At 47.3% G+C, this 24,913-nt stretch overlaps 1 protein-coding gene across 6 annotated transcripts; it reads right to left on the reverse strand.

Moving 5' to 3' along the window:
* Positions 1–157: 157 nt before the first annotated feature.
* On the reverse strand, positions 158–24,484 carry BSDC1 (BSD domain containing 1). Of its 6 annotated transcripts, XM_069479713.1 has the most exons (12): positions 24,459–24,484; positions 24,136–24,196; positions 17,845–17,961; positions 16,292–16,313; positions 15,004–15,203; positions 12,676–12,730; positions 10,435–10,550; positions 9,929–9,997; positions 9,679–9,757; positions 8,288–8,770; positions 1,922–2,025; positions 158–365 (listed from the first exon to the last, which is right to left on the reverse strand). In XM_069479713.1, the coding sequence occupies exons 1-12, from the start codon at positions 24,467–24,469 to the stop codon at positions 333–335; spliced, it is 1,350 nt and encodes a 449-aa protein (XP_069335814.1). In that variant the 5' UTR covers positions 24,470–24,484; the 3' UTR covers positions 158–332. The 6 variants fall into 6 exon arrangements, with proteins under 6 accessions (XP_069335814.1, XP_069335815.1, XP_069335816.1 ...); XM_069479714.1 differs by lacking the exon at positions 16,292–16,313 and having other exon boundaries at positions 15,004–15,171; XM_069479711.1 differs by lacking the exon at positions 158–365 and having other exon boundaries at positions 428–2,025.
* Positions 24,485–24,913: the final 429 nt, after the last annotated feature.

Consider the following 24,913-nt stretch of genomic DNA (forward strand, 5'->3'; position numbering starts at 1 on the left):
TTGGGACTTCCCAGCAGGAAGTCCCCAGGAACGTGGGTATTCAGCAGAGAAATGTAGGCTCTTCTGGTGAGGGGGGTCGGTTTCCTCCCCCTTAGGTCATCCTATGGTTGGCACAAGTCAGAATTCCTGGCTTGGATTTAGAGAGCCCCTTCCCAGGTGTGAGCAGAGGCCCAAAGGGCCAGCAGGGAGCCACCCAGAATCTGTGCCCAGAACTCTGGTTGGCAGAGGAGATTTGGGGAACATTCTCAGTCAGTGTCTTCCAGGGCCGAGCTGAGACGAGCGAGGGAGGTGGGAGGTGCTGTGGGTGAGGGAGCAGCTCGCTCTGGCTCCCCTCATTCCCAGTCCTCCCACTCTACATCTTCCAGCTGCAGATGGGAGGGGATAATGGAGAGCACAAATACATATTTACTCCTTTGAGTAGCCCAGACCCAACCCCCCCTTGCTGGGCAGAGCTGCCTCCATCCCCCACCCCAGGCCATCCCAGGCCCACACCGGGCCTCTACTGTGAGAGTAAACCCCTACTCTACGGAACGTGTCTGGGGAGCAGAGCTGCCCTCTGCCTGAGAGGTGGAATTTTCTCCTATTACTACTTTTGGCCTGCTGTCATCTGAGCCCTGGTATGATGGATTACAGAATGATTCTGCTCAGGTATACTGTGTGCCAAGTTTTAAAGGGGGCTGCAAAGACACTAAAAGCCAGCAAGCCCCTGTGGCCTGAAAGGGCACCGTGGGCCTTCTCTGCCCTGGGTATAGTGAGGTCACAGGTGCAAAATACCCTTGGGTAGGTAGATCACTACTTCCCCAAAGCTTCAGTTTCCCAGTATGAAAAACAAGGCCATTCAAATGTCTTTTTCATCTGTCCACCTCCCTCTAGCAGGTTCATGAGTTACATGAATGACGGAAGGGATCATGTGGTTTGTATATGATGGTGAAAGTAACACTGACGTGAATCGAATGTCTGGGCTACAGCCTCCTCAGTCCTGTCACTTACTAGCTGTGAGAGCTTTTGACTGTTCCAGCCACTCATTCAAAATGACCCACTCTTTTTTTTTGAGACAGTCTCACTGTCACCCCAACTAGAGTGCAGTGGCATCATCATAGTTCACTGCAACCTCAAACTCCTGGGCTCAAGCAATCCTCCTGCCTCAGCCTCCCAAGTAGCTGGGATTACAGGCGTGCGCCACCACACTGGGCTAACTGTTCTATTTTTAGTAGAGACAGGGTCTCCCTCTTGCTCAGGCTGGTCTTGAACTCCTCAGCTCAAGTGATCCTCCCACCTCAGTACCTCCCAGAGTGTTGGGATTACAGGTGTGAGCCACTGCACCCAGCCTCTGACCCACTCCTGACGCTGGGAGGTAGCGAAGAGTAAGACCAATAGATAAGGCCTCTCTGAGCTTAGTAACTGGAATGAGTTTTATGGTGTTATCACTAGTATCTATCGAGTGCTACTATGTTGCAGGCACTATCCGTGTCTACGTGCATTACCTCATTACAGCTTATAAGCCAGGCCTTATAATGATCAATTTCATGTTTTAGATGGGGAAACAGGCTCAGGTTAAATAACTTGATCGCCTTGGTCTTTTGTTTCCAAGGCCAGGAATCTGCTCAGGCCCCACACTTGGAGACCATGAGTCAGAAGGTCTGGGCAGGGTCCCGCACCTGTATTTTTAAGTAGTTCCCCAGATGATTCTGACACAGAGCTAAGGGCAAGAACTCTCCCATCCATCCACCCTGGAACTGGGGGGAAGCAGAACCTGCTGATGACAACTGTTGTGGGCCTGCGTGGGAGGCCCCTTCCTGCAACCTGCCACTTCAGATGGAAGCAAGGATCTCCCTGAGGGGACAGCTGGGCTCAGTGGGGAGAGTTCTCAGACCCTGGGGTCACTGGGCTTGCTTCCTTCTGGCCAACCAGGCCCACTCACCTCGCCAGAGGCATCCACTTTGGAAAGTGCCATCTGCACTTCTTCTTCAGTCATGTCTAAGTCAAAGTCCTTCTCCCAGTCCTCACTGATGTCCGTACTTGAGCCTGGAACCATGAGCCACAGTGTGAAAGGCAGGCGGGGGCAGGGAAAGGGGTACCTGAAGAGGTGGTAGCAGGGGATGACAGCGCTCTTTAAAAGGGCCTGACAAATACACATTGCAAGTCTTTACATTCTCTTTTCACTCTGGCTCAGCAATCTCACTTTTAAAAATATATTCTAAGGAAAAATCCTGGATTCAGCCAAAATTTAGCCAAATGTTCACTGTAGTGCTATTATAGTGATGAAAACATAGAAACAACCTGAAAGTCCACTGATAAGGGATTATAAAAATAAATGGTGTAGTTACATGATGAACATTGTGTGGCTTTTAAAGGTTAGGCTGTAAAGAACTTTATGTCCATGGCAAAATAGTCTTAAACTATTAAGTGAGAAAAAGCAGGTTACTAAAGAATGGAGAAGCACTTTGGCCCAGAGGCTCCAAGGGAGCCACAGAAATCTCCCTGAAGAAATAAACAGTGAACCTCTTCCTCCTCACTCACTCCATTCTACCTACACTGATCTTACGCCTCCTGAAACACACTGGGCACACTCCTACCTAGTGCCTTTCACAGGCTGTTCCCTGTACCTGGAACTCTCTTCCTCAGATATTCACAAGGCCAACTTCCTCACCTCCTTCATGCCTTTGCTCAAATCTCACCTTCTAAATGTGGCCTATTCTCACTGTCCTATTTCAAATTGCAACCCATCCCCCTTACTCTGCTTGAATTGTCTTTTTTCCATTACATTTATCACTTTCTAACATATTACATAATCAGACTTAATATGCTTATTGTCTATCAATAGAAGAGCTAGAATGTGAGCTCCATGAGGGCAGGGATCTTTGTTTTGTTTCCTTATGTATTTCGAGTGCCTGGAGCACATAGTTGGCACTCAATAAATATTCACAGACCCTCTTCTCTAAACCAGGGGTTGGCAAACTATGGCCCCTGGGTCAAATCTAGCCAATCACTTGTTTTTGGAAATAAAATTCTGGATTGTACCCATGTCCCATTTGTTTACATATTATCTATGGCTGCTTTTGTGCTACAACAGCAGAGTTGGGTAATTTCAACGAAATACTTCTCAAAAAGCCTAAAATATTTACGGTCTGGCCTTATGCAGAAAAAGTTTATCAACCCTTGCTGTAGGTGGTTCTGATGCCTGCTGAAGTCTGACAACCACTACTCTAAACATCCATATTTGAGTATGACTTCTTGTGGGCAATATTAAACATGTACATGCGAAAGTTATTACTAAGAAGCAAAATACACAAGTAGATCCCTTAAAAAAGTATATACAGTATGGTTCCACTTAAAAAAATACGCTCACAGATGCATGTGCACGTGCAGAAAAGATAAGCAAGATACTCACAAAAATATAAGTTATCTCTAGGTGATGAGGTCATGGGGTGATTTTTCTTGGTGCTTTTTTTTTTTTTTTTTTTAAAGAGATGGGGGTCTCTGTCGCTCAGGCTGGAGTGCAGTGGCATGATCATTGTTTATTGCAGCCTCAAAATCCTGGGCTCAAGCAATCCTCCTGCCTCAGCCTCCTGAATAGCTGGGATTACCGGCACGCACAACTGTACCTGGCTAGTTTTTAAATTTTTTTGTAGAGATGGGGTCTCGCTATGTTGCCTGAGCTGGTCTCAAACTCCTGGGCTCAAGTGATCCTCCTGCTCTGGCCTCTCAAAGTGCTGGGATTACAGGCATGAGCCACCGTGCCTGGCCCCTTTTGTCTAAAATGAACACATATTACTTTGTAATAGTTTTTTTTTCTTTTTTAAAGCACCTGTGAAGAGTAGGTCCTTGATCCTCCAATGGCACGATTGGTAAATATTTCTGTTTCTTTTATCCTACCTGCTCTTCATCAGGTGCCCAGGCTCTGAGACCTCCCCCTAAGCTACGCCCCTACATTCCTTATAAGGTGTCTTGCACTAGCCTCTCTTCCAGACACAGAGCAGTCTCTGGAGCCAGGCAGACCTGAGTTAAATACTGTTTCTTTATCTACTCTGTAGACTTGGGCAAATTATTCTGGGCTTCAGTCTATTTATAAAATAAGAACAGTCAGGCATGGTGACATGCACGTAGTTCTAGATATTCGGGAGGCTTTAAAACAAACAAACAAACAAACAAACAAACAAAAAATACATATATGGATAGAATCAACCTGTAAAAAACCACTGGAGGTGGCCAGGTGAGGTGGCTCATGCCTATAATCCTAGCACTCTGCGAGGCCAAGGCCAGAGGATTTGCTTGAGCTCAGGAGGTTGAGACCAGCCTGAGCAAGAGTGAGACCCCATCTCTACTAAAAATAGAAAAATTAGCTGGGTGTTGTGGCATGTGCCTGTAGTCCCAGCTACTTGGGAGGCTGAGGCAGGAGGATCCCTTGAGCTCAGGAGTTTGAGGTTGCAGGCAGTGCGCTATGATGATGCCACTGCACAAAATAAAACTCTGTCTCAAAAAAAAAAAAAAAAAAAAAGAACCACTGGAGGAACTTATTTCTTAGACTGCAGATTCCTACCCTGCCCACACCCCCAGCCCCTAATTGAGATTCAGCAGGTCTAGGTGGTAGCTGAGGAGTCTGCATTAGAAACAGGTACCTGGGTGACTGTGTAGACCTGCAGTTTGAGAAACAATGGTGTTAGAGCTGTGAATGTAAAGTGCCTGCTACACATATATATATATACTGGGTATTTAACAAATGGAGACACATTTCTTCTAAAGGCCTTGTCATGGAGCTAAGTCATTTTGCACATGGCTTCACAGGAAATCAGGGTAGATCAGCAACCAAGACCCAGTTCTTCTGACTCTGCATCTAAGTCTCCCAGTGCCTTCAGAACACTTTAGTGGCACTCACTTGGCTGTCAGTGCAGGCTTCCTGCAGGTTAGAAGCAGGACTCCTGGCTGATTCCTCACTTCAGAGCTTTGGCTGTGGCCATGACAGCATTCCCTAACCTGTTGCCCTCTAGGGACTTGAAACTCCGTCTTCAGGCTTAAATGCTAGAGCAGACCCTTTCAGGGGTAGAGAGAAGAGTATCAGCCAACACTTGTGGAGCATCTGACATGCAATTCTGGGGTGGGTATTAACAACAGTTCCAGTTTACAGATGAGGAAATGAAGGCTGGGGTGGCAGAATGAGATGTGAAGCTGGGTTCTCTCTGCCATCTGCCTCCTCCCACTATCATGTCCTGTCACACCAAGAGAGCACTAAGATCTCCATTACACTGCATGCAGCAGAGAAGTGACCTATGCAACAACAATTTAAGACTTCAAGATGGGGTTCCACTGTTTTTGTTTTGTTTTGAAGAGAGGGGAGTTTTCAGGTGATTACTAACCTCACAGTGCTGTCACTCACAGTTCATTCTGTTCAACTGGCTCTCTGCTTCCCCAGGTAAGAAATGGAGGTAAAAATTGCTCCCAGGTCACAGTCAGTCATGAAATGCGGCCTTATCTCCCAGGCTCTTCCCAGGCTCCTTCCAGGCCCTAATCTCCCCTAACCTCCACTGCTGAGAGAAGCTGAGCAGGGTAATCTCTCAGATCACATGGATCCTGGGACAAAATGCAGGTGGGGAAGCAGCTCCGCAACAACGGGGATCACCCTGGGATCCTGGGAGACCTCATGGCCAGGCCACCCCAAGAGACTGCTGTATCCAGAGACCAAGTCTCATGTCATCCTGGGACATAGCGCAAGAGAGAAAAGGAGTCACTCTGTTTCCAAGCCAATCTTTTAAGATTTAAAATACCCTGGAGGGGTATTTTGGATGTGGCAAAAAAGTTGACACCAGGGCTTTAATTCCTGCAGTAATCCTCTACTGTTCCCGCCGTCCCAGCTTAGTCCAAGACCCTGGCTTCCTCCACCTAACTGACCACAGTCCCATCGCATGGGTCTTCTGCAGCACATCCCCAGCTCCTCTCTTCATGTGCCCCCGAGTGCAGCGGAGGCAGCGCAGCAGAGACCACTCCCATAATCTCAATTTCAGCCAGTCGCCAACCACTCATTTTTTCTGATCACCCTCTTTGTAGCCCAGTTCCCAATGGAACCCAGAATTCTTTAACCCTCCAACTGTTTCACTATCCTTCATTCCCTCTACCCAGCTCCGGTTCCATGAGCCATCATTCTGATCACTTCTTACGTATACTTGGACTTTCTTCTTTTCATCCACTGTTGTACACCCGAACTTGAACCTTGGTTAAATCCAACTCCCCATCTGCTCTATGCCTGTACCTGAGCAACTGAATATGGCTGGAAAAAAGTACAACAGGGCTGATGGTCTCACTTAAAATCTAAGACCACTACACCTCAGTGGGCCCTAGGACCACCCACCAGCAACCCCACTACACCTGTCAGGTCCATCACCTGCTCTTCCCTCTCCTACAGGACTATTTCACAACTATTCTTTTCCTACCAGTAGAAAAATGGGGAAAATCGCACAGATCTTTTAGGGCTTTTGTGAGGATCAGGTGATATGCATATCAAATGCTTAACACAGATCCAGACAGAAAATGCTCAGAAAATGTTACTTTTATCATCATCATTTCCCCAAAGCAGGGCTCCCCTCAAATCTTCCCTGGTTGAGGATCTATCGTGAAACAATTACCTTGGATTGTTTCAGGATAGATCAGTTATCACCATAGATCCTGTTTACAAAGCAAACAGAGGCTTAGAGAAGATCAGTAACTTGGCTGAAATCACATGGCTTATGAACAAAGCTCAGATTTGAACCCAGAACTGTCAGAACCCAAGCCCTATGCCTCCACACTCTGCTGCTTTATAGCACCAAATCCAACCTTTTGAATATAGCTTAAGATTGTGAGTTCTTAAGTTCTATTTCTGAGCCAACCCGCCCACCTTTCTTGTACTTTCTTTTCCTAGGAGACAACACAGAAAAGTGGGCTTTGGTCACCACCCCTTATATGTGCCCCATGCCCTCTGCTATTAATATATGGGCTTTGTAGGCCCCCTCAGCCTGGACTACCACTCCCCAGTCCCTGCCCCAAACTCTCCAACTCCCCTATACAACGCCTGCCTCCTTGGTGAAACTCCCGCTGATGCCCAGAGATTCCTTCTTTCTCTGAATTCCTCCAGTGCCAAGCCTGGCCCTCCTACTTCAAGTTTGTCATAAAGACTGCAGCTTCTGCCCCTCCCCTCTCAGTGTCCCATAAAGAGCAGGTAGGAGCTCAATGGGTGACACCTCACTGAATCAGAGCCAGAAGGAAAGCACTGCACAGGAGACTAGAAACCCCGTGGTTTCCATCAGGGAGCAGGGTGGGGGTGGGGTGGAGCCCATTTCCCACCCACTGCAGCAAACTGGTCCCTCACTGTGCCAGCAGGTCAGGCCTCACCTGCTGGGTGAGCTTTGTGGCTGTGACTGGTACTGAGTGGTAGTGAAGACAGGAGCATGTGTGTGTGAAGGGTTGCGGGCGGGGGGAGGGTCTTGCCGATAATCAGCTATCTCTGGAGGGGTATTTTGGATGTGGCAAAAAAGTTGACACCAGGGCTTTAATTCCTGCAGTTACAGAGGTTGCCGTTTGACATAAGGAGTCTCCAGTCTAAAATTCCATTATACAGATAAGAAACTGAAGCTCTATTATTAAAGCTGGGTCACTGTGAGTTCATGACTGTTCATTTTATCCTTCTTCAAACTGTACATAAGTTTTGTTTATGTATTTCCTAATAATAATGAAGGCTTAGGGAAGCTGAATGACCTTGCTAAGGTTACACAGGGAAGAAGACCCTTTACATCAACGTCACAGGGAGTCCCAACCCAGGGCAAGGCTGAATTGTCCAAAAAGATAGAAATTGGCACAGTGTAGCAGTTAAGGGCATCGGCTTGGAGTCAGAAAGACCTGGGTCTGAATCTGGGCTTGCTGGCCATGTGAACTTGAGTGAGTTACTTAACATTTCTGAGCCTCACTTTCTTTGTCTGTAAAATGAGGACAATGACACTGACCTCACTAGGTTGTAAGATATAAGCGAGAAATTAAATGCCAGGTAACATATTTAGCATGAGATCTAGCATCAACCTTACTTAAGTGACTCCTAAGGCCCCGCCAATTATAACATGCATTTTTATTTCAGAGTTTATGTGCACCTTAGAACTGACGAAACATGGTGGTAAATGGTCTACGTAGCAGCTGTCATCATTATCAATATTGCAAATGAAGAAAACCTGCTCCTAGAGTCCTAACAAGGAACAAGGAGACAAGTTGGCCTTGTGAGGTGGCCCTGCCCCCACACAATGCCCTAGGCTCAAGCTTCCAGACCTACCTTTTTTTCCATTGTTGGAGGGTGTAGACTTCCCACTGTCTGAGTTCAGCTCAAACACCCGCAAGTCTGTGGGCACCTCCTCCCTCAGAGTCTCTACTCTGGCTGGAGGCCTGGGCTCTGGGCCGCTGGGGTGGCCAGCAGGGGTTTGGGGCTTGGAGGGAATTGGGGGTGGGGGTCCAGTCTCGCCCGCATCCACAGCTGGGCCCTGTTCCTCCAAAGATGCCTCTAGCAGCTTTTGGGACAGGTCCTTGGGCAGCGCTGGTGCCTCAGGTGCAGTGGTGGCAGGGTTAGCAATCTGCGTCACGACGGAGATGCTCTCGCTGCTCTCTGATGGAGTCACCTCTGTTGGGGGCTCAACTGGGGTCACCAGATTCTCTTCACAGGGGCTCTGGGGACCAAGTCCTCCTTCAGGGGATGAGGAAGTTTTGGCCACAGGAACCTTTGCCTCTTTTGGAGATGTGGGTGAAATGCCCACAGGCTCCTCTGTAGAGAGAGAAAGGCAGGGGAACGAGAGCAATGAACCCTGGCCAGCCCCAAGACAACCTTGGAGCTCTCACGTTCCTGGCAAAGTTAAGTCTGATCAAACTAAATAGCGCCATTTTCCTCACACCCTTGCCATGATGGTTCTCCTGCAGATACTCCCTGATAGTCAAAGTCCTGCCTACCCTTCAGGCCTAATGCCTGGTGGGCTTCCAGCAATACAGCTCAAGGTGATATTACACATTAGAAAGCCAAGGCTTGAAAGCGAGAGAGTTTTGGGTTCAGGTTGGGCTCTGCTACATCTTAGGTGTTATGGCAAGCCACTTAACTTTTAATTTACCTGCCTTGTTTGTAAAAGCAGGATAATGGAGTTGTGATAAGGACTCTACATGGAAAGCTCTTAGTAAAGGCTGGGCATATGGTATAAGCACTTAATAAATGTGTTAATACTGTATCATTCAGGTGGCTCCATCATGCTATTCCAAGTAGAGCTACCAGGCAGAGGATGCTCAGCTTCTTCCCTAACCCAGAGGTTCCCAGACCAGGTTGGGCATTATCACCATGGGAGCTTGTTAAACAAAGACGTTTGGCTGCATTCCTACAGAGCCTTATGTAGAAAGTGGGGAAGGGAATCCGGATTTTCAATAAGCTCCCCAGTGACTATGAAGCGGCTGATCTGTGGGCTGGCAGGGGAATCTGCACCAATTGACACGTATGATTTCTGTACCTAAACTCAGGGTTCCACCAGCTTTGTTCAACATCCCCTCGTTAGCTCCCCTATCCTCAGCACATACAATGTGCTCATTTCCTCCCTGGGCACCAAGTCTCTCCAGGCTTCAGAGATCATGGGCCAGAGAGTCCCCCAGCAGACAGGATCTGTCACTTGCCCATCACCTCTCAACGCCTCTTACCTTCTTCCTCCTCCCAGCCAGGCTCTTCAGAGATGCTCTGTTCTGCTCGCTGCTTTAGGGCATCCCTCCGGGCCTGCTCCTGAGTGTGGGGGAGCAGATGGCCAGGAACAGTCAGGGCACCTTCTTCCCAGACCCTGGTCCTGGTCTGAGAACTCATGGCACCCTGCCTGTGTACTTTTCTTCCCTCAACAAAATCCAGCCTGGTTCCCCCAGGGCTGAGTGGGGACCTCCCCGGGCTAGGCCAGCATACCTGCTCTAGCTGATGGACTTTATAGAAATACCGATGCCAGAATTCTGAATGGGAAACAGCTGCTGGAACCTGGAGGGACAGGAAAGTGGAGGTGAGACTTTGGGGTGTTTGTGTGGGGTCTTGTCCCCAGCCTTATCAGCCTACTCCCAGCCAGTATGGATTTCAGACATAGTAAGTGGCTTAGCAGTGACTGGCAGAGCACTTCCACCCCACTGAAGTTTTAGCCAGACCCACCTTCCTGGCCCAGTTTGGCCAAGGAGGGAGATAAGAACTCCCATCAGGCTTTGCTGGCCTTTCCCTTTCTCACCATTCTCTGACTGCCAGAAGCCTGGCAAATCAGCTTCTCCCACGTGGCTTGTTGGCCCAGGACATGGCTGGTCTGGCTCTACAGGGTCTCCCACTGCTCTCTGGACCAGATGACTCCACAGTGACTCTGGACATGTCCCTCCCACCTCCCGACACCTCAAGCCTGGAGCTGGCTGAGGTCCTGTGGACTGGGCCCTCACCATCTTGGTGTAGAGGGCCCGGATGGAGGGGCTGCCTACAAGGAGCTCTGAGATCTCCCCCTTCTTCTCCTCCAAGCAGAACTGGGAAAGCCAGGCGTCAAACAATTCCGGGGGCCCTGCAGAGGGACAGACGCTGATGGTCAGTTCCCTGGGTCTGGGGAAAGAACACTGGACCTACAGAACATACCTAAGCCTGGACATGGACAATGAGGAAAGCTTAAGGGTTTTTTGAAAGCCCACTGGCCCAAGGTGGGGGGTCAGGCAGGGTGAAGGGGTGGGGGGCCTGAGATCAGGCTGTGGCACCTATATGATCTCCAGAAGGGGCTGCAGTCTCCATTTGCTAATATCCCCACTCATTTTTAGCACACTGAACCTGGCAACTGAATCCCCTCCGCTCTGAAACAGCTGTTCTCAGGTCACATGACCCCATGTTGCCAGAGCCAATGGCTATTTCTCTGTCCTCCCCCATGTGACCACGCTACAGTTTCTGGCCCCGGGAGCCACTGCCTTCCTCTGAAAGCCCTCTTCTCTCTGGACTTCTCAACTCTTTTGTCATTTTCCTCCCACTTATCTGGTTGTTCTGAGTCTTCATGGACTCATTTTCCTTTCCTTTCCCTTTCTCTTCTCACTTTCTATTTTTTCCCAAGATAATCTCCACTAAACCACGAGTTTCAACCTCCTCTTCTTCCCACTGACAATTCCTGTGCCTCTCCTTGGAGCCCAGATTACCGTTCTGGACTCAAGATCCAGAGGTTCAGGTGTCTCGTGGATACTTCCACTGGCACAGATACTACAAACACAATGTGTGCTCATTTTTCTTCCCACTTGGTTATCCACTGGAAACTCTGGAGCCATCCTATCTCCTCCCTTATCCAATCACTCTAGATTCCACTTTCTCGGTGTCTCCTAAACACACACCTTCCTCCTCATTCTACCTGCCTCTTCCTTGGTTCTGGCCTTACCTCTGACATGAGGATTCCCACCAAGCCTCCTACGTGGTCTTACTGTTTTCTGTCTCTCCTTGTCTATTTCATCCTTCACAACATTGCTCCAAGGGCTGCTTTATAAAATGCAAACTCTGATCACCCCAGGCCTCAAAACCCTTCAATATTGGACATGGTAGCACGCATCTGTAGTCCTAGTTACTTGGGAGCCTAAAGCAGGAGGATTGCTAGAGCCCAAGAGTTCAAGGCTGTAGTGAGCTATGATCTTGCCACTGCACTCCAGCCTGGGCAACAGAGCAAGACCTTATCTCAAAAATAAAAAACAAAAACAAAACAAAACAACAACAACCCCCCCCCCCCAATAACCCTTCAATAGATCTCTACAGGAAGGCTTTTTAAGCTAGGGTCTACAGATGGGCTTCAAAGGGTCAAAGAATTCCCAAAGTGCACACAAAATTTTGTGGAGAAAGAGCACATCATTTAACAGATTTTTAAAGGCCTTTGTGACTAAAAAAAGGTCTAGAACTCACTACTGTGGAGCCTTTTAGGACAAAATTCAAACTGCTTGGTGTGGCACACAAAGCCCTTCACAATCTGGCTCCCCCTAGCAGCTCTCCCTACCTTCACTCCCTCACACACACACTGCAATCCAACATTACCAAAAGGCAGCGTGCTGCCTGCTCTTTCTGGACCTTCAAATGTACTATTGCCTTTGCCTGAATACCCTTCGCCACTTCTAAAAGTAAAACTAGTTTACTTTTAACTCTTCCTTAAAACCTCAATTCCTAGGTTCCCAGGCTGGGTTGGGTGCCACTGCCCATGTCTTTCTGTAGAAGCAGTCAGTCCACTGTCTCTATCCACCATCTCTGCTTTATTTACTGTTTCCTGTTTCTCCCTCTTAACAGCCCGCTCCTGGAGGGTTGGACCAGGTTGAGGGTTTGACTCATTTCTGATCTCCAGTTCCCAGAATGGGGCTTGCTGCATGGCAGGGGCTCTGCAAACAGGAGCTGAAGGGAAGGCAGGCACGGGAGGAGGGCTGGGAGGGAGGCTGAGCTGAGGATGAGGGATGAGGGGAGCAAAGTCTCCCCTCAGAAGGGGATGAAGACAGCTCAGTTTCAGGGAGAACAGGGGAATGTCAACCCATCACACAGGGTGTAAGGTACACACTAGCCCCACTCTGGTCCCTCTACATAGGGGGGGGCCCAGTCTCTGCTAGCTGAGACAAACAGGGCCCACAGCCAAGACTCCTTGGTCTACCTGCCCTCCAAGCCCACCCCCCTCACTGCTACCCTCTCACCATCTGGTTCATTGCAGTAGGTTGCCGGGTCTGACTGCAGGCTATAGAGGCGAGCCTGTAGGAAATGAAGAGAACAGAAATTCTGGGGTGTTGGCATAGAAAGCACCCCATCTCTGCCAGGGCACCCAACTAACCACAACCTAGCTCCTCTCCTGATGGCTGCCATACCCACAGGGCACTTATCAATTAACACTGGCACAGGGAGTGGAGCACTGGGCTAGGAGTCCAAAACTGGGGCTCTCAGATAAATGGTCTTTCACCTAATATTCCACCTCTGGGAACTAAGAAAATATAGTGTAAGCAGGCTACAAAATTATATGTATAAAATGCTTTCAAAGCCAGGTATGGTGGTGTACGCCTGTAATCCCAGCAGTTCAAGACCACCCTGAGCAACACAGTGAGACTGTGTCTCAAAAAAATAAAATAGGCCAGGCGCAGTGCCTCATGCCTGTAATCCCAGCACTCTGGGAGGCCGAGGGAGGATCGCTCGAGGTCAGGAGTTTGAGACCAGCCTAAGCAAGAGCGAGACCCCGTCTCTACTAAAAATAGAAAGAAATGATCTGGACAGCTAAAAATATATATAGAAAAAAATTAGCTGGGCGTGGTGGCACATGCCTGTAGTCCCAGCTACTCGGGAGGCTGAGGCAGAAGGATTGCTTAAGCCCAGGAGTTTGAGGTTGCTGTGAGCTTGACACCACGGCACTCTAGCCCAGGCAACAGAGCAAGACTCTGTCTCAAATAAATAAATAAATAAATAAAACAAAATAAAATGGGCCGGGCGCGGTGGCTCACGCCTGTAATCCTAGCACTCTGGGAGGCCGAGGCGGGTGGATCGTTGGAGGTCAGGAGTTCGAGACCAGCCTGAGCAAGAGCGAGACCCCGTCTCTACTAAAAATAGAAAGAAATTATATGGACAACTAAAATATATATATACAAAAAATTAGCCAGGCATGGTGGCGCATGCCTGTAGTCCCAGCTACTGGGGAGGCTGAGGCAGTAGGATCGCTTAAGCCCAGGAGTTTGAGGTTGCTGTGAGCTAGGCTGACGCCACGGCACTCACTCTAGCCCGGGCAACAGAGTGAGACTCTGTCTCAAAAAAAAAAAAAAAAAAAAAAAACAAAATAAAATGCTTCTGAAGTAAAATTTGAAAAATGTTAGTACCAATATATTAATAAAGTTCAAATTTAGGGACAAGTTTTGAAATAATACAAAGCCACCCTTCCCGATTATAACCATCCATCAAGAATTTTTAAATTTTATAGCCATTCTGCCAAGTGATCTGTAAGCTGTATTCCCACCAGGGCCACAGGGTGGCAAACTTAGCTGGCAAACAGAAAGCCCACTCTCCTTCCTCAGTATTTCATGAAGCATGGCCTACGTGTCTGCATGAGAACTTTAGCATCCTGGCCACCATACAGTGTGCAAGCAAAAAAAAAAAAAGAACTTTAGCAAGTGGTTTTGGTGATAATTCACTGTTATTATAACTTAAAATCTTATTGTGTAAACATTTCCACAATTCTGCTGGCATGTTCACCAAGTGGTGGCACTAATGCTAGTGCTAAAAAACATGTTTGAAAACTCAGTACATTTGGAATGGAAATTTAATGTGATAAAATGCTACAAGGAGGGCCTAACTGTCATGATACCACACTCTGAATTTAGAGGAAAAAATTTAGGAGAAAACATTTCATGAAATAGAAAATAAAATGCAGCAGAAATATATTAACATGGCTGTTGATTTAAGTGCTGTAAAAGGCACCTCCTCCCCTGCCTATATGTTTATTCCTACTGGAAAGTACTCTTACATAACCCAAATGTAAAGAAGATTATGCCTCCAAAGATGCTCTCCACAGCACTCCTTGTTATGGTTGAATGCTGAAAGGAATCCAAATGTGCGACTAGGGAAATAATTGAATAAATGATGCTATATTCACTTACAAAAATGTAAAGACATTAAAACATATGGTGATTAGGAAAGATGCTAATAGTTTTGTTGTAAATTTTTTAAAAGCCGCTTATAAAATTGCATGTACCAACCATCTTTTTTGTTAGAAAGAAAAATACCCAAACTATCTTTACCTATATTTGCAAACAGAGAGAAATGGAAGGTTATATACCAATGAGATATCAGGAGTTATCTTTGGGTGATGGGACTATGGGTTTAAAAATAATTATTTAATATCTTCTTGCTTATTATTCTCCAATCTATGCAATAGTTATAAACACATATTTATTTTCTGGGCTGAACCTATGTTATTTTTGTGAGTATAGTTGGACTCTAAAGCCCAGTGTTATTAGGCATCTACAGGAGATGCGGCCAGTGAATACCTTAGTGCCATCATAGGGCTCAGCTGTGCCAGAGGGTGTGCCCATTAGGGTGATGACATCGCAGTCGATTGTTTTGTCCGGTGAGGGGGCAAAGGTGTCTGAGATCACTCCTAGGAAGTCGGACAATCCCTTCTTCATTTTTTCCGTCGCTCCTGAGGAGCCTTCAGTCTGCAGAGAGAACCAGCAGAGGAAGCAAGTGTCTACGAGAAGGCTGTAATCTGGGTATGACAGGTAGAACATCAGGGCAAAGGTGGGGACCAGGGAAGTGCTCACAACCCTTTATCCCATCTTTGTGGCTGGAGAAGGAGAGGGAGACAGCCAGGGCTTTCCATCCCCCAGGTAGAGAGAACAGGGCTGCAGTAGGCCTGTGTAGATCAGAGCAGTGACCTTGATTGGCTGTTTTATCAAAATTTCAAGGCCAGTTGGCTGATCAAAAATTGGCAGGAGAGGATTCATGCATAGACATTTTGGCAGGAAAGAGGGCCTATGGGTAGAGTAGTGCAAAAGGTACTAGCTTTGGAGTCAGATATGGATTTGAATCCCAGCTCTACCACTTATTAGTTATGACACCTAAACTCTCGCTGAGTCTCAGTTTTCTTATCTGTAAAATGCAGATAAAGTATACATCTTCCATAAGGTTACTGTGAAGATTAAAAGATAAAGCATGGACAATGCCTGGTACACAGCAAATAATGAATAGGTGTATTATAATATTACAATTTTAGTATATGTGCTGCCGAAGCGAGCACGTAATATTACAATTTAATCATCATCATTGCTCAGGAAGTAGAAGTATTTTGTTGGGGAAATATGAGCAGCATGAGAACAAGACAGCCTTGACTTGCCTGGGACCTAGGACCAGTCAAAGGTCAATGTATGACCCTCCTGAAAGAGGCAAGTGGGAAACCAAGCTTGAGCCATACTGGTCAGAATACCCTCCAGCAGGTAGGGCTGAAGTGCTGAGGGTCAGGGTCAGGCTCCGAAAACCTTGTGGAAAACTATAATATTTACTCAACTATTTTTAAAATTTTGAGACAGAGTCTTGCTTTTTCCCCTGGGTAGAGTGCAATGGCGTCATCATAGCTTGCTGCAACCTCAAACTCCTGGGCTCAAGTGATCCTCCTGTTTCAGCTTTCTGAGTAGCTGGGAATGCAGGGGACTGCAGATGTGTGCCACCACATCCAGCTAATTTTTTCTATTTTTGGTAGAGACAGGGTCTCGCTCTTGTTCAGGCTGGTCTTGAACTCCTGACCTCAAGTGATCCTCCCACCTTGGCCTCCCAGAGTGCTAAGATTACAGGCGTTGGCCACCTCGCCCAGCCTAATATTTACTCTTGATTAAGCTGCCCAGGCATTATAAACCCAGAAACTATCTTAGTGCCTGGCACATGTTGGCACAGATAACATGGCTAGACTTATAGCAGTTCAGTAGGATTACTACTTGTCATTCATGCTCATCAATAGCTGTGGTAAGCAGGCAGACAGTATTTTACAAGAGAATTCAACAAAATAACCTTGGCTAAAAGTATTCCAAAACTTGGCCAGGGCTGGGCGTGGTGGCTCACACCTGTAATCCTAGCACTCTGGGAGGCTGAGGAGGGAGGATTGTTTGAGCTCAGGAGTTTGAGACCAGCCTGAGCAAGAGCGAGACCCCATCTCTACTAAAAATAGAAAGAAATTAGCTGGACAACTAAAAATATATAGAAAAACTTAGCCGGGCATGGTGGCATATGCCTGTAGTCCCAGCTACTTGGGAGGCTGAGGCAGAAGGATTGCTTGAGCCCGGGAGTTTGAGGTTGCTGTGAGCTAGGCTGACGCCATGGCACTCACTCTAGCCCGGGCAACAAAGTGAGACTCTATCTCAAAAAAAAAAACAAAACAAAACTTGGCCAGGCACAGTGGCTCATGCCTGTAATCCTGGTACTTTGGGAGGCTGAAGTTGGAGGATCACTTGAGGCCAGGAGTTTGAGACCAGCCTGGGCAACATAGTGAGACCTCATCTGTATAAAAAATAAAATTAGCTGGGCATGGTGGCTCATGCCTCTAATCCCAGCTACTCGGGAGGCTGAGTCGGGAGGATCCTTGATTCAAGGAGTTCCAGCCTGGGAGACAGAGCGAGACCCTCTCTCTACAAAAAAGAAAAAAAAAAAATCCAAAACTTATTTTTTATAACATGGCCTCTAATCACAAGGTAATTGATTCAGCTTACTCTATTATCCTTCCCAAAACTTTATTTTAAGGAAAATATTATGGCAATAGGCAAAGATTTAACAATCAGAATGTTCATTGCAACTCTGTGTATAATGCTAGAAAAAAACGAAAATATGAAATTAGGAACTGCTTAAATCCACATAATGGAATGCCATGCCATTCAGTATGCTTTAGAATGAGGTTTACAACAATTATTAAGTCAGAAAGCAGGTTTCGTACAAAACATGGTATTCAGTTGATCCCAGTTTTGAAAAAGAAAGTGTACATAAGGAGTATACTCTCAAAATATTAACAGTAGTGATCTCTGGGAGACGGAATTATGGGTGTTTCCAGGTCTGTCTCTTTCATTTTACTTACCTGTATTTTCTAAATTGTCAACAGTGAATGATTTTGCTAATGGAAAACATTTGCTAAAACACTACAGAAGTGGGAAAGCTAATTATTACTTAATATATGTAGCTTGTTTGCTTGCCAGACTCAATTCTTTCAAAATGAGAGGAGTAATAATCCCATATTTTCCTCCCTACGGGGATAATCACCCAATGGTAGAAAGGTTGGGAACCCCCGCCAGGATCCTAGGGCAGGTCAGGCTGCAAGAGGCAGTCGCTGGGAGGGTGTGGGTAGTACTCACAGCCAGTTTCTCCTTGACCACACTGGCAGTGGCTGCAATGGTACAGGCCGTGTCATGCTGCACCACCTGGGTAAACTCTGTCAGGTCCCGCTTCATGAACTCCAAGGCTTCAGAGGACTAGGAGAAGACAGAGAGGGATGCCAGGGCCGGCTGGCCCCACCACCCCTTATTCGTGCTCCCTCTGCTTCTTTAGTACCAGAAGACACATGCAAATCTCAAGTGACACAAGGAGCCTGGGCTCACAAACAATGCTCACTTGTCCCAATTCCACAACCTGGGTTTACCCGACAGCAGAGAGTGCCGGGGAACTCCTGCTACTCTGAGCCTGGGGGCTGAGTCTTAACCCACGCACTCATAAACTGTGCGGCCATAAGTCAGTCTCACCTAGTCCTCAGTTTTCTCCTATAAAACTAGGGAGGTGGCCCAGATCAGTGATTCTCAAAAGCAAACTGGGGGAGGCGGGGCACATAAAGCCTGAAAACAAAACAAACTTTGACGAATGGTTTTGATATGCTTCAAGTCATATTTGTTTCAAATTTCAAATAACATGAAGAAAAGGTGTATGATTTTTTTCTCAAAGAACAGTGTTTCTATTTTTACTTTTTTTTGTTACAGCGAAATTGAGTTGATAGGAGGCAGTATGTGAAATTATTTGTCTTCAGGTCTTATAAAATATGTTGCATTAGTAACAGCAATAGGTTTGAAAGCTTTTATGAGTAATTCTTAGCAATTTAATATCAGTAAAAAGGCACGTGAATTTTACATTCAACAGAGGGAGGAAGGGTCAAGAGAAATAAATACTAAATCAGATTCTCTCAGAGGCCGTCTTGGTTCCACCATTCCAGGGTTCTAGTCAATTTGGGCAGAACTGATATTTGCTCCTGTCAAACCAGTCTGCTGCTCACCCTGCACTCAGGCACAGCTGGAGACAGCAGCCCTCATGCCCTGTCTTACTTCATACTCACCACCTCTAGGATGCTTTCCTGGGCTCTCTCTCTCCAGGAAGTAGTCACCCCCTCCCATCCCTCTGTTAGCCCTATCATTTTAAACTGGTTTTATCATCTGCATTCTTTGAAGCATCTTTTTGAGTGCTCTGGTGGCTTATTCTTTCGGGAAGGGCCTGCCTGCTTTTCATTAGTCTGGGAAGTCTCTGAGTGGGACGGTCGCATGTATCAGCTAGCGGCTTCTCTAGGTGCGGGAATCATGCCTCCACATCAGACTCAGAACCCCTTAACTGGGGGTGGAGGGATCATTTATTAATTCACGCTTTCCATCCACACTGCCACCACCTTACTCCAGGCCAACCTGCTCTTTCATCTGGACTCCTCCCAGGCTGTATCAGCTACCTCTCCTTCATCCTCCTTATGACACTTAGTGAGTGCTTTGTCAGTCAGGGCAGACCATGTTGCCCCCTGCTTTACATTCTTCAATGTTTACGCACTATCCTAAGAACAAGTATAAAATCTTGTCCAGGTACAGTGGCTCACACCTGTAATCCTAGCACTTTGGGAGGCCAAGGCAGGAGGAAGGCTTGAGGTCAAGACCAGCCTGACCAAGACCAAGACCCCATCTGCACAAAAAACAGAAAAATTAGCCAGGTGTGGTGGCACGTGCCTGTAGTCCCAGCTATTCAGGAGGCTGATGCAGCAGGATCGCTTGAGCCCAGAAGTTTGAGGTTGCAGTGAGCTATGATGATGCCACTGCATTCTAGCCTGGGTAACAGTGAGACTCTGTCTCCAAAAAATAAAAATAAGAAAAACTTTACCTTCACTTACAAAGCTAAATAATCTGGCCTCTAGTAGACGCATTCTCTACCACTGTGGCCCTCACTGAGTTCCAGCTGGTCTTCCTCAAGTTTCTCAAATATCCTAGCATCTTCCCTACCTCAGGGCATCTGAACACATCATTGCCTCTTCTTGACATAAAGTTCTAACTCTTCACAACAAACAAGTGAGCAAACACAATGAATGAACCCTCTCACCTGGTTAACTCCTATTGTCCTTCAGGCCTGTGCTCCACTTCCCTAGAGAAGCTTCCCTGATGCCTCCTCAGGCTCGGCTGGCTCCCCCTGCTTTGTCTCTTCTTTAACATTCATCATACTTTAGATTTATGGTTACCTGTTCAATATCTGTCTTCCTGGATAAGCTGTGAGTTCCATGAACACAGAGCCCATGTATTTTGTTCACTGATGCTTCCCCAGTGTCTGACATAGAGCCTGGCTTATAGCAGGTGCTCGAAAAATGTTTGCTTGTTAAATTTACATGTACCAGGGCAATTTTAATTATATAACCATTTGTGTGACTGCCTGATGAACAGTTGTTTTCCCCACTAGATTGTGAGCCCTGAGGGGACAAATATGAGCAGACATAGTGCTTGCCCTCAAGAAGGTCACAGTCTATTGGGGAAAATACTCACATAATAGTGTTGATGTGCAAGGGTAGAGTGGTGGCCAGTGTATTATGGGGAAGTTAGGAAGATTTGGCTATGGGAAGCCTGGGATGGGCCCAAAATAATGAATAGGAGTCGTCTAAGGAAGTGTGGAATGGGGTTTACTGAAGCATTTCAGTCCTGATGAACATAAAATGTGAAGAAGTGGAGCAGGATAAAGCTGGAAAGGTTGCCCAGGGAAACCAGGGAGGGCCCGGCCAGCTCTGTGGATGACGGGGAGCCACCAAAGGTTTAAAGTGAGTGGGACAGATGAGATCTGCATTTTCAATAGGTCACTCTAGTGACTGGCAAAGAGGATAGGTCTAAGGGTGAGAAGATTAGAAGAAGGATGAAAACCGGTCAGAAGGCTGTTGCAATAATCCAGGCATGAAGACAGAAGAATATGAGTAAGGACAGTGCTAGAATGGACAGAGAGGATGAGAGTGGTTCAAGAAATAATAGGCCAAAAAAGGTGGATTTTGTGATTAAATAGATATGTTGACTGAGGGCAAGAAAAGATTCATGAAGAGCCACTGGCTACTAAAATAGGTGACTGGATAGCTGCAGTGCTGCCAGTTAAGTGAGAAAATACTGAAGGAAGAGCAGATTGAGAGAGAAGATGGTGACAATGACTTTGGGCATGCAGAATCTGAGGTGACTGTGGGTTTATCTGAGATAGCTGTCCAGCAGGAGCTATCCTCAAACACTAAAGCTCAGGGAAAAGGACTAGGAGTCACCCTAAAATGAAAGTGGAGAAGGCCAGCTATGAAGAGTTTGTAGAGTAGACAGAGCAGTGGGCTGAGGACAAGAGTCCTTAGAACACCACCCTTAAGGGGCAGGCAGAGGAAGATGAACTCATGAAAGAATTTGGAAAGTCTGGAGAAGTATATGGAGAATTGAGAGAGAATTATGTCACAAAAGCGAAGAGAGTAGAGTTTCAAGAAAGAGGGCGTGATCACTAATGTGAAATGCAGCAGAAAGGTCCAGGAAGATAAGGGCTAAAAACCACCCACTGAATTTGGCAAATGGTAGGTGAAGCTGAGTGTGAATACAGATAAGCTTATGGACGGTGGCCTCAGGGGTGGGGAGGGAGTTAAGAAACATCCTGCTTCTTGACCTCAAATTTCAAAAAATAGGTGAAGTTTTCTCCTGGAAGTCAAAGGGATGAAGTGGTTGAACAGGGGACTTAAAGGAAGAAATAGGTTTTTGAGAAAGTTTCTGAAGTCAAGGGGAGGAAAAGCAACTTAGAGACTGAAAGGCTTCTTGGGGAGTGCTTGGGCCCAGATGACGTTGGGGAATCCGTGGTGGAGCCAAAGAGCAATGTGCCTTTCTCTATCAGTGTGTACACACAAGCACTTGTTTGTGTATATAGAAGGATGAAATAGGAGGAGGTAAGGAGTAGAGGAAAGCAGATTATAGTACCATCTCAGAGTTGTAGTCTCCAGGGCAATGTATTTTTTTTTTTTTTTTTTTTTTTTGAGACAGAGTCTCACTGTTGCCCAGGCTAGAGTGCCATGGCGCAATGCATTTTTTTTTTAGACAGGGTGTCACTCTGTTGCCTGGGCTAGTGTGCAGTGGTGTCATCATAACTCATTGCAACCTCAAATGCCTGGGCTCAAGCGACCCTCCTGCCTCCTGCCTCAGCCTCCCAAGTAGCTAGGACTACAGGTGCGCACCACCATGCTGGACTAATTTTTCTATTTTTTTTTATAGAGATGGGGTCTTGCTATGTTGCTTAGGCTGATCTCGAACTCCTGGCCTCAAGTGATCCTCCCATTTCAGTCTCCCAAAGTGCTGGGATTACAGGTGTAAGCTACCACGCCTGGTCCAGGGCAATGTATTCTAAGGGGTGCAAGGGAATTGAGGGTGCTGGGAAGTGGGTGGTCCAGATGGAGCCAGAATGGCTTCATCGAAAAGGAAGGAAAAATGGGCTAGTGGTGGTTTCTAAGAGGTTTCCATATCACCCTCAGCACTTAATAAAAATAACTGATGCTATGTAGCACTTATTGTATGCTAGGTATTTTTCTAAGTGCTTTATATATATTAACATTTAATTCTCACCACAATTTCATTAGGTAGGCATTGTTAGTGTTCCTGTTTTACAGATGAGGAACTTAGGCCTGGAGAGGTTAAAACACTTGCCCAAGTTCATATAAGAGTAAGTAGCTATTAAGTCTTCTCTTTCAAAAAAGGCAGAAACAAATCCCCGCACCCCAGTTCAAACTGGAAATTCCCTAACAATGAAGATGGAAAGCTGACCAACTATGTTTTTTCTTTTCTTTTTTTTTTTTTTGAGACAGAGTCTCACTGTGTTGCCCGGGCTAGAGTGAGTGCCGTGGCGTCAGTCTAGCTCACAGCAACCTCAAACTCCTGGGCTTAAGCGAGCCTACTGCCTCAGCCTCCGGAGTAGCTGGGACTACAGGCATGCGCCACCATGCCCGGCTAATTTTTTTGTATATATATATTTTAGTTGTCCATATAATTTCTTTCTATTTTTTTTTAGTAGAGACGGGGTCTCACTCTTGCTCAGGCTGGTCTTGAACTCCTGACCTTGAGCGATCCACCCGCTTCGGCCTCCCAGAGTGCTAGGATTACAGGCGTGAGCCACCGCGCCCTGCCTATGTTTTTTTTTATGGTAAGACCAACCTTGAGGGAAACACACAGGAGGCCCTCATGCAACACTTGCTTAATGAATATCAGATTTTCCTTCCAGGAAATTGCTCAACAGAAAACACAGTACTTTGGGGTCTCTTCTACTAAACCTTGGAGTGAAATCCTCTCTTAGTCCTCATCAACAACATAAAGAGCTCAGGGCATTCTCAGATGTTCTGGGCTGTAGCTGAGAGGCTGCCCAGTAGTACCCAGGCCAGGGGAGGAATAAAAACGCTCCCAGAGTAGGGGACTGATTTAAGTGAGGTCAGAAGCCTCCTGGAGTCTGCCCTGAAGCAGGACTCACCCCAGCTATTTGAGGTAAATAGTAATTAACTTTTTCCACAATTCAGTTGGGCTGGTTTTGACAAACTAGCATGAAATGAAACAGGAATATACATTGGCATTGCCCACTGGCAAAGCCAAGCATCGCTCATCCCACAGGGATTGCTTAGCTAACCAGTCAAGGCACTCTACTTTCTGGCCATCGAATCTCTTTCCTTACCCCTTTGCAAACCTCTCGCTTAGAACCCATCAGGCATCAGCGTGTATAGCTCATGTTCGTCTCTGGCCTGGGTTGTTGCTTTTCATCCTGGCTCCACAGGGTTGGCCTCACCGAGGCTCCTTCCCCACACATGCATTCCCTGGCATGTTTTTGACTACCTAGACTGGCCCCGTACTTCCTTGCACAGCATTTATCACAATGGTAATTAAACAGCTATTTATTTGACTATTTGGTTAATAGATTCTCCCCACCAGATTGTGAGCTTTGTAAGGCCCAGGAATGCATCTGTCTGGCTAAAGTCTGCATCCTCAGGACCTGTCAGAGAGTGCTGGTTGTGGCAAATACTCTAATATTTGAATGACCATAGGAGTAAGTTTTTTCATTGCTGGAGTCCTTTTTCTTCAAAGTCTATAGCAAATGTTCTCTCTTCCACGAAGAAGCTGTGCATTTCTTAAACTGGAACAAATTGCTCCTTCCTATGGATTCCTACAAAAGAGTCGCTCCGGCCTTTAGAACTATCCTTATTTCACTGTGGCTAGTCTCCGTCGGAGTCTGTCTTCCTGTGCACCGGTAGGGCTAAAAGTAGGGCCCAGTTTGGCCTCATCCTTGGGACCTAGCGCCCGAAAAGTCGGGCGGGGCTGGTCGGACCAGGTTGCAATGAGGCGGCGCGGGGCCCTGCCCGTGGGAAGAAGGGCGCTGGCCCGGCTTACCTTCTCTTTGACTGCCTGGTAGCTCTGCTGCAGCCAACTCCGCCACCATCCCACGTCCTCCCTGTGGAAGACAAACACATCTGGCGGCCCCGCAGTGCAACTCCTGCCCGCCCAATGATCAGGTCTGTTTCCCCCTCAGATGTGCCCCGCAGGCCGAGGCTTCGCAGACCGCTTCCCCACCCCTCACACAGCGACTCCGCTCCGCCCTTTCAACTCCATCCACGCCCGCGCTGACCTCCTGTTCCCCACAAGGACCCCGGCCCAGCACCCCAACCCTGGGAGAATTCAGGCCCCAACGCCTGGAAGCAGAACGACGGGCTCACCCTTCCGCCATCTTGCCTGCCTGACATCACCACTATTTACTGACCTTTGACTGCCGACTCGGCACCGCCCCCTCAAGCACCGCCCCGGAGCGCTCGGCCCAACCCTCGCGCCAGCACCGGCCTCAGCCCAGTCCCCGCCCTGCTCCATCGTTAGGCTCCGCCTCCCTGAGCTCTGTCCAGTCTCTGTCACGAATTCGACCTTAAACTCCTCCCCTGAACCCTCGGCCCAATCCTCATTCAGTCCTGTCCTCAGACCCCACCCCCCAGCCTCCTCGACCCTAAGTAGCAGCGGACGTCCAATACGGTGGCTTCTATAGGCCAAAATGGTCCACTAGCTGCGCGGCGGCGAATTGGGAGCAGAAAGGAGAGTGAGGAGGGAGCCGGGTTGGAGCTCGAAAGTCCGGATCCCAGAGCACAGGGCTAGGACCGCCTCCCTAGGGAAACGTAAAACCAGC

The sequence above is a fragment of the Eulemur rufifrons genome, chromosome 8 (assembly GCF_041146395.1).
Source record: "Eulemur rufifrons isolate Redbay chromosome 8, OSU_ERuf_1, whole genome shotgun sequence".
Classification (NCBI taxonomy): Eukaryota; Metazoa; Chordata; class Mammalia; order Primates; family Lemuridae; genus Eulemur; species Eulemur rufifrons.

What these genes read in the sequence shown, in the direction of transcription:
- BSDC1 (XM_069479711.1), bottom strand. An exon ending in ACCAGGCAGTCAAAGAGAAG is followed by an intron (nt 17,962 to 24,135) that starts GTAAGCCGGGCC and finishes GTCTTCTCCTAG; the next exon opens with TCCTCTGAAGCCTTGGAGTT. An exon ending in GGGCCCTCTACACCAAGATG is followed by an intron (nt 9,998 to 10,434) that starts GTGAGGGCCCAG and finishes CTGTCCCTCCAG; the next exon opens with GTTCCAGCAGCTGTTTCCCA.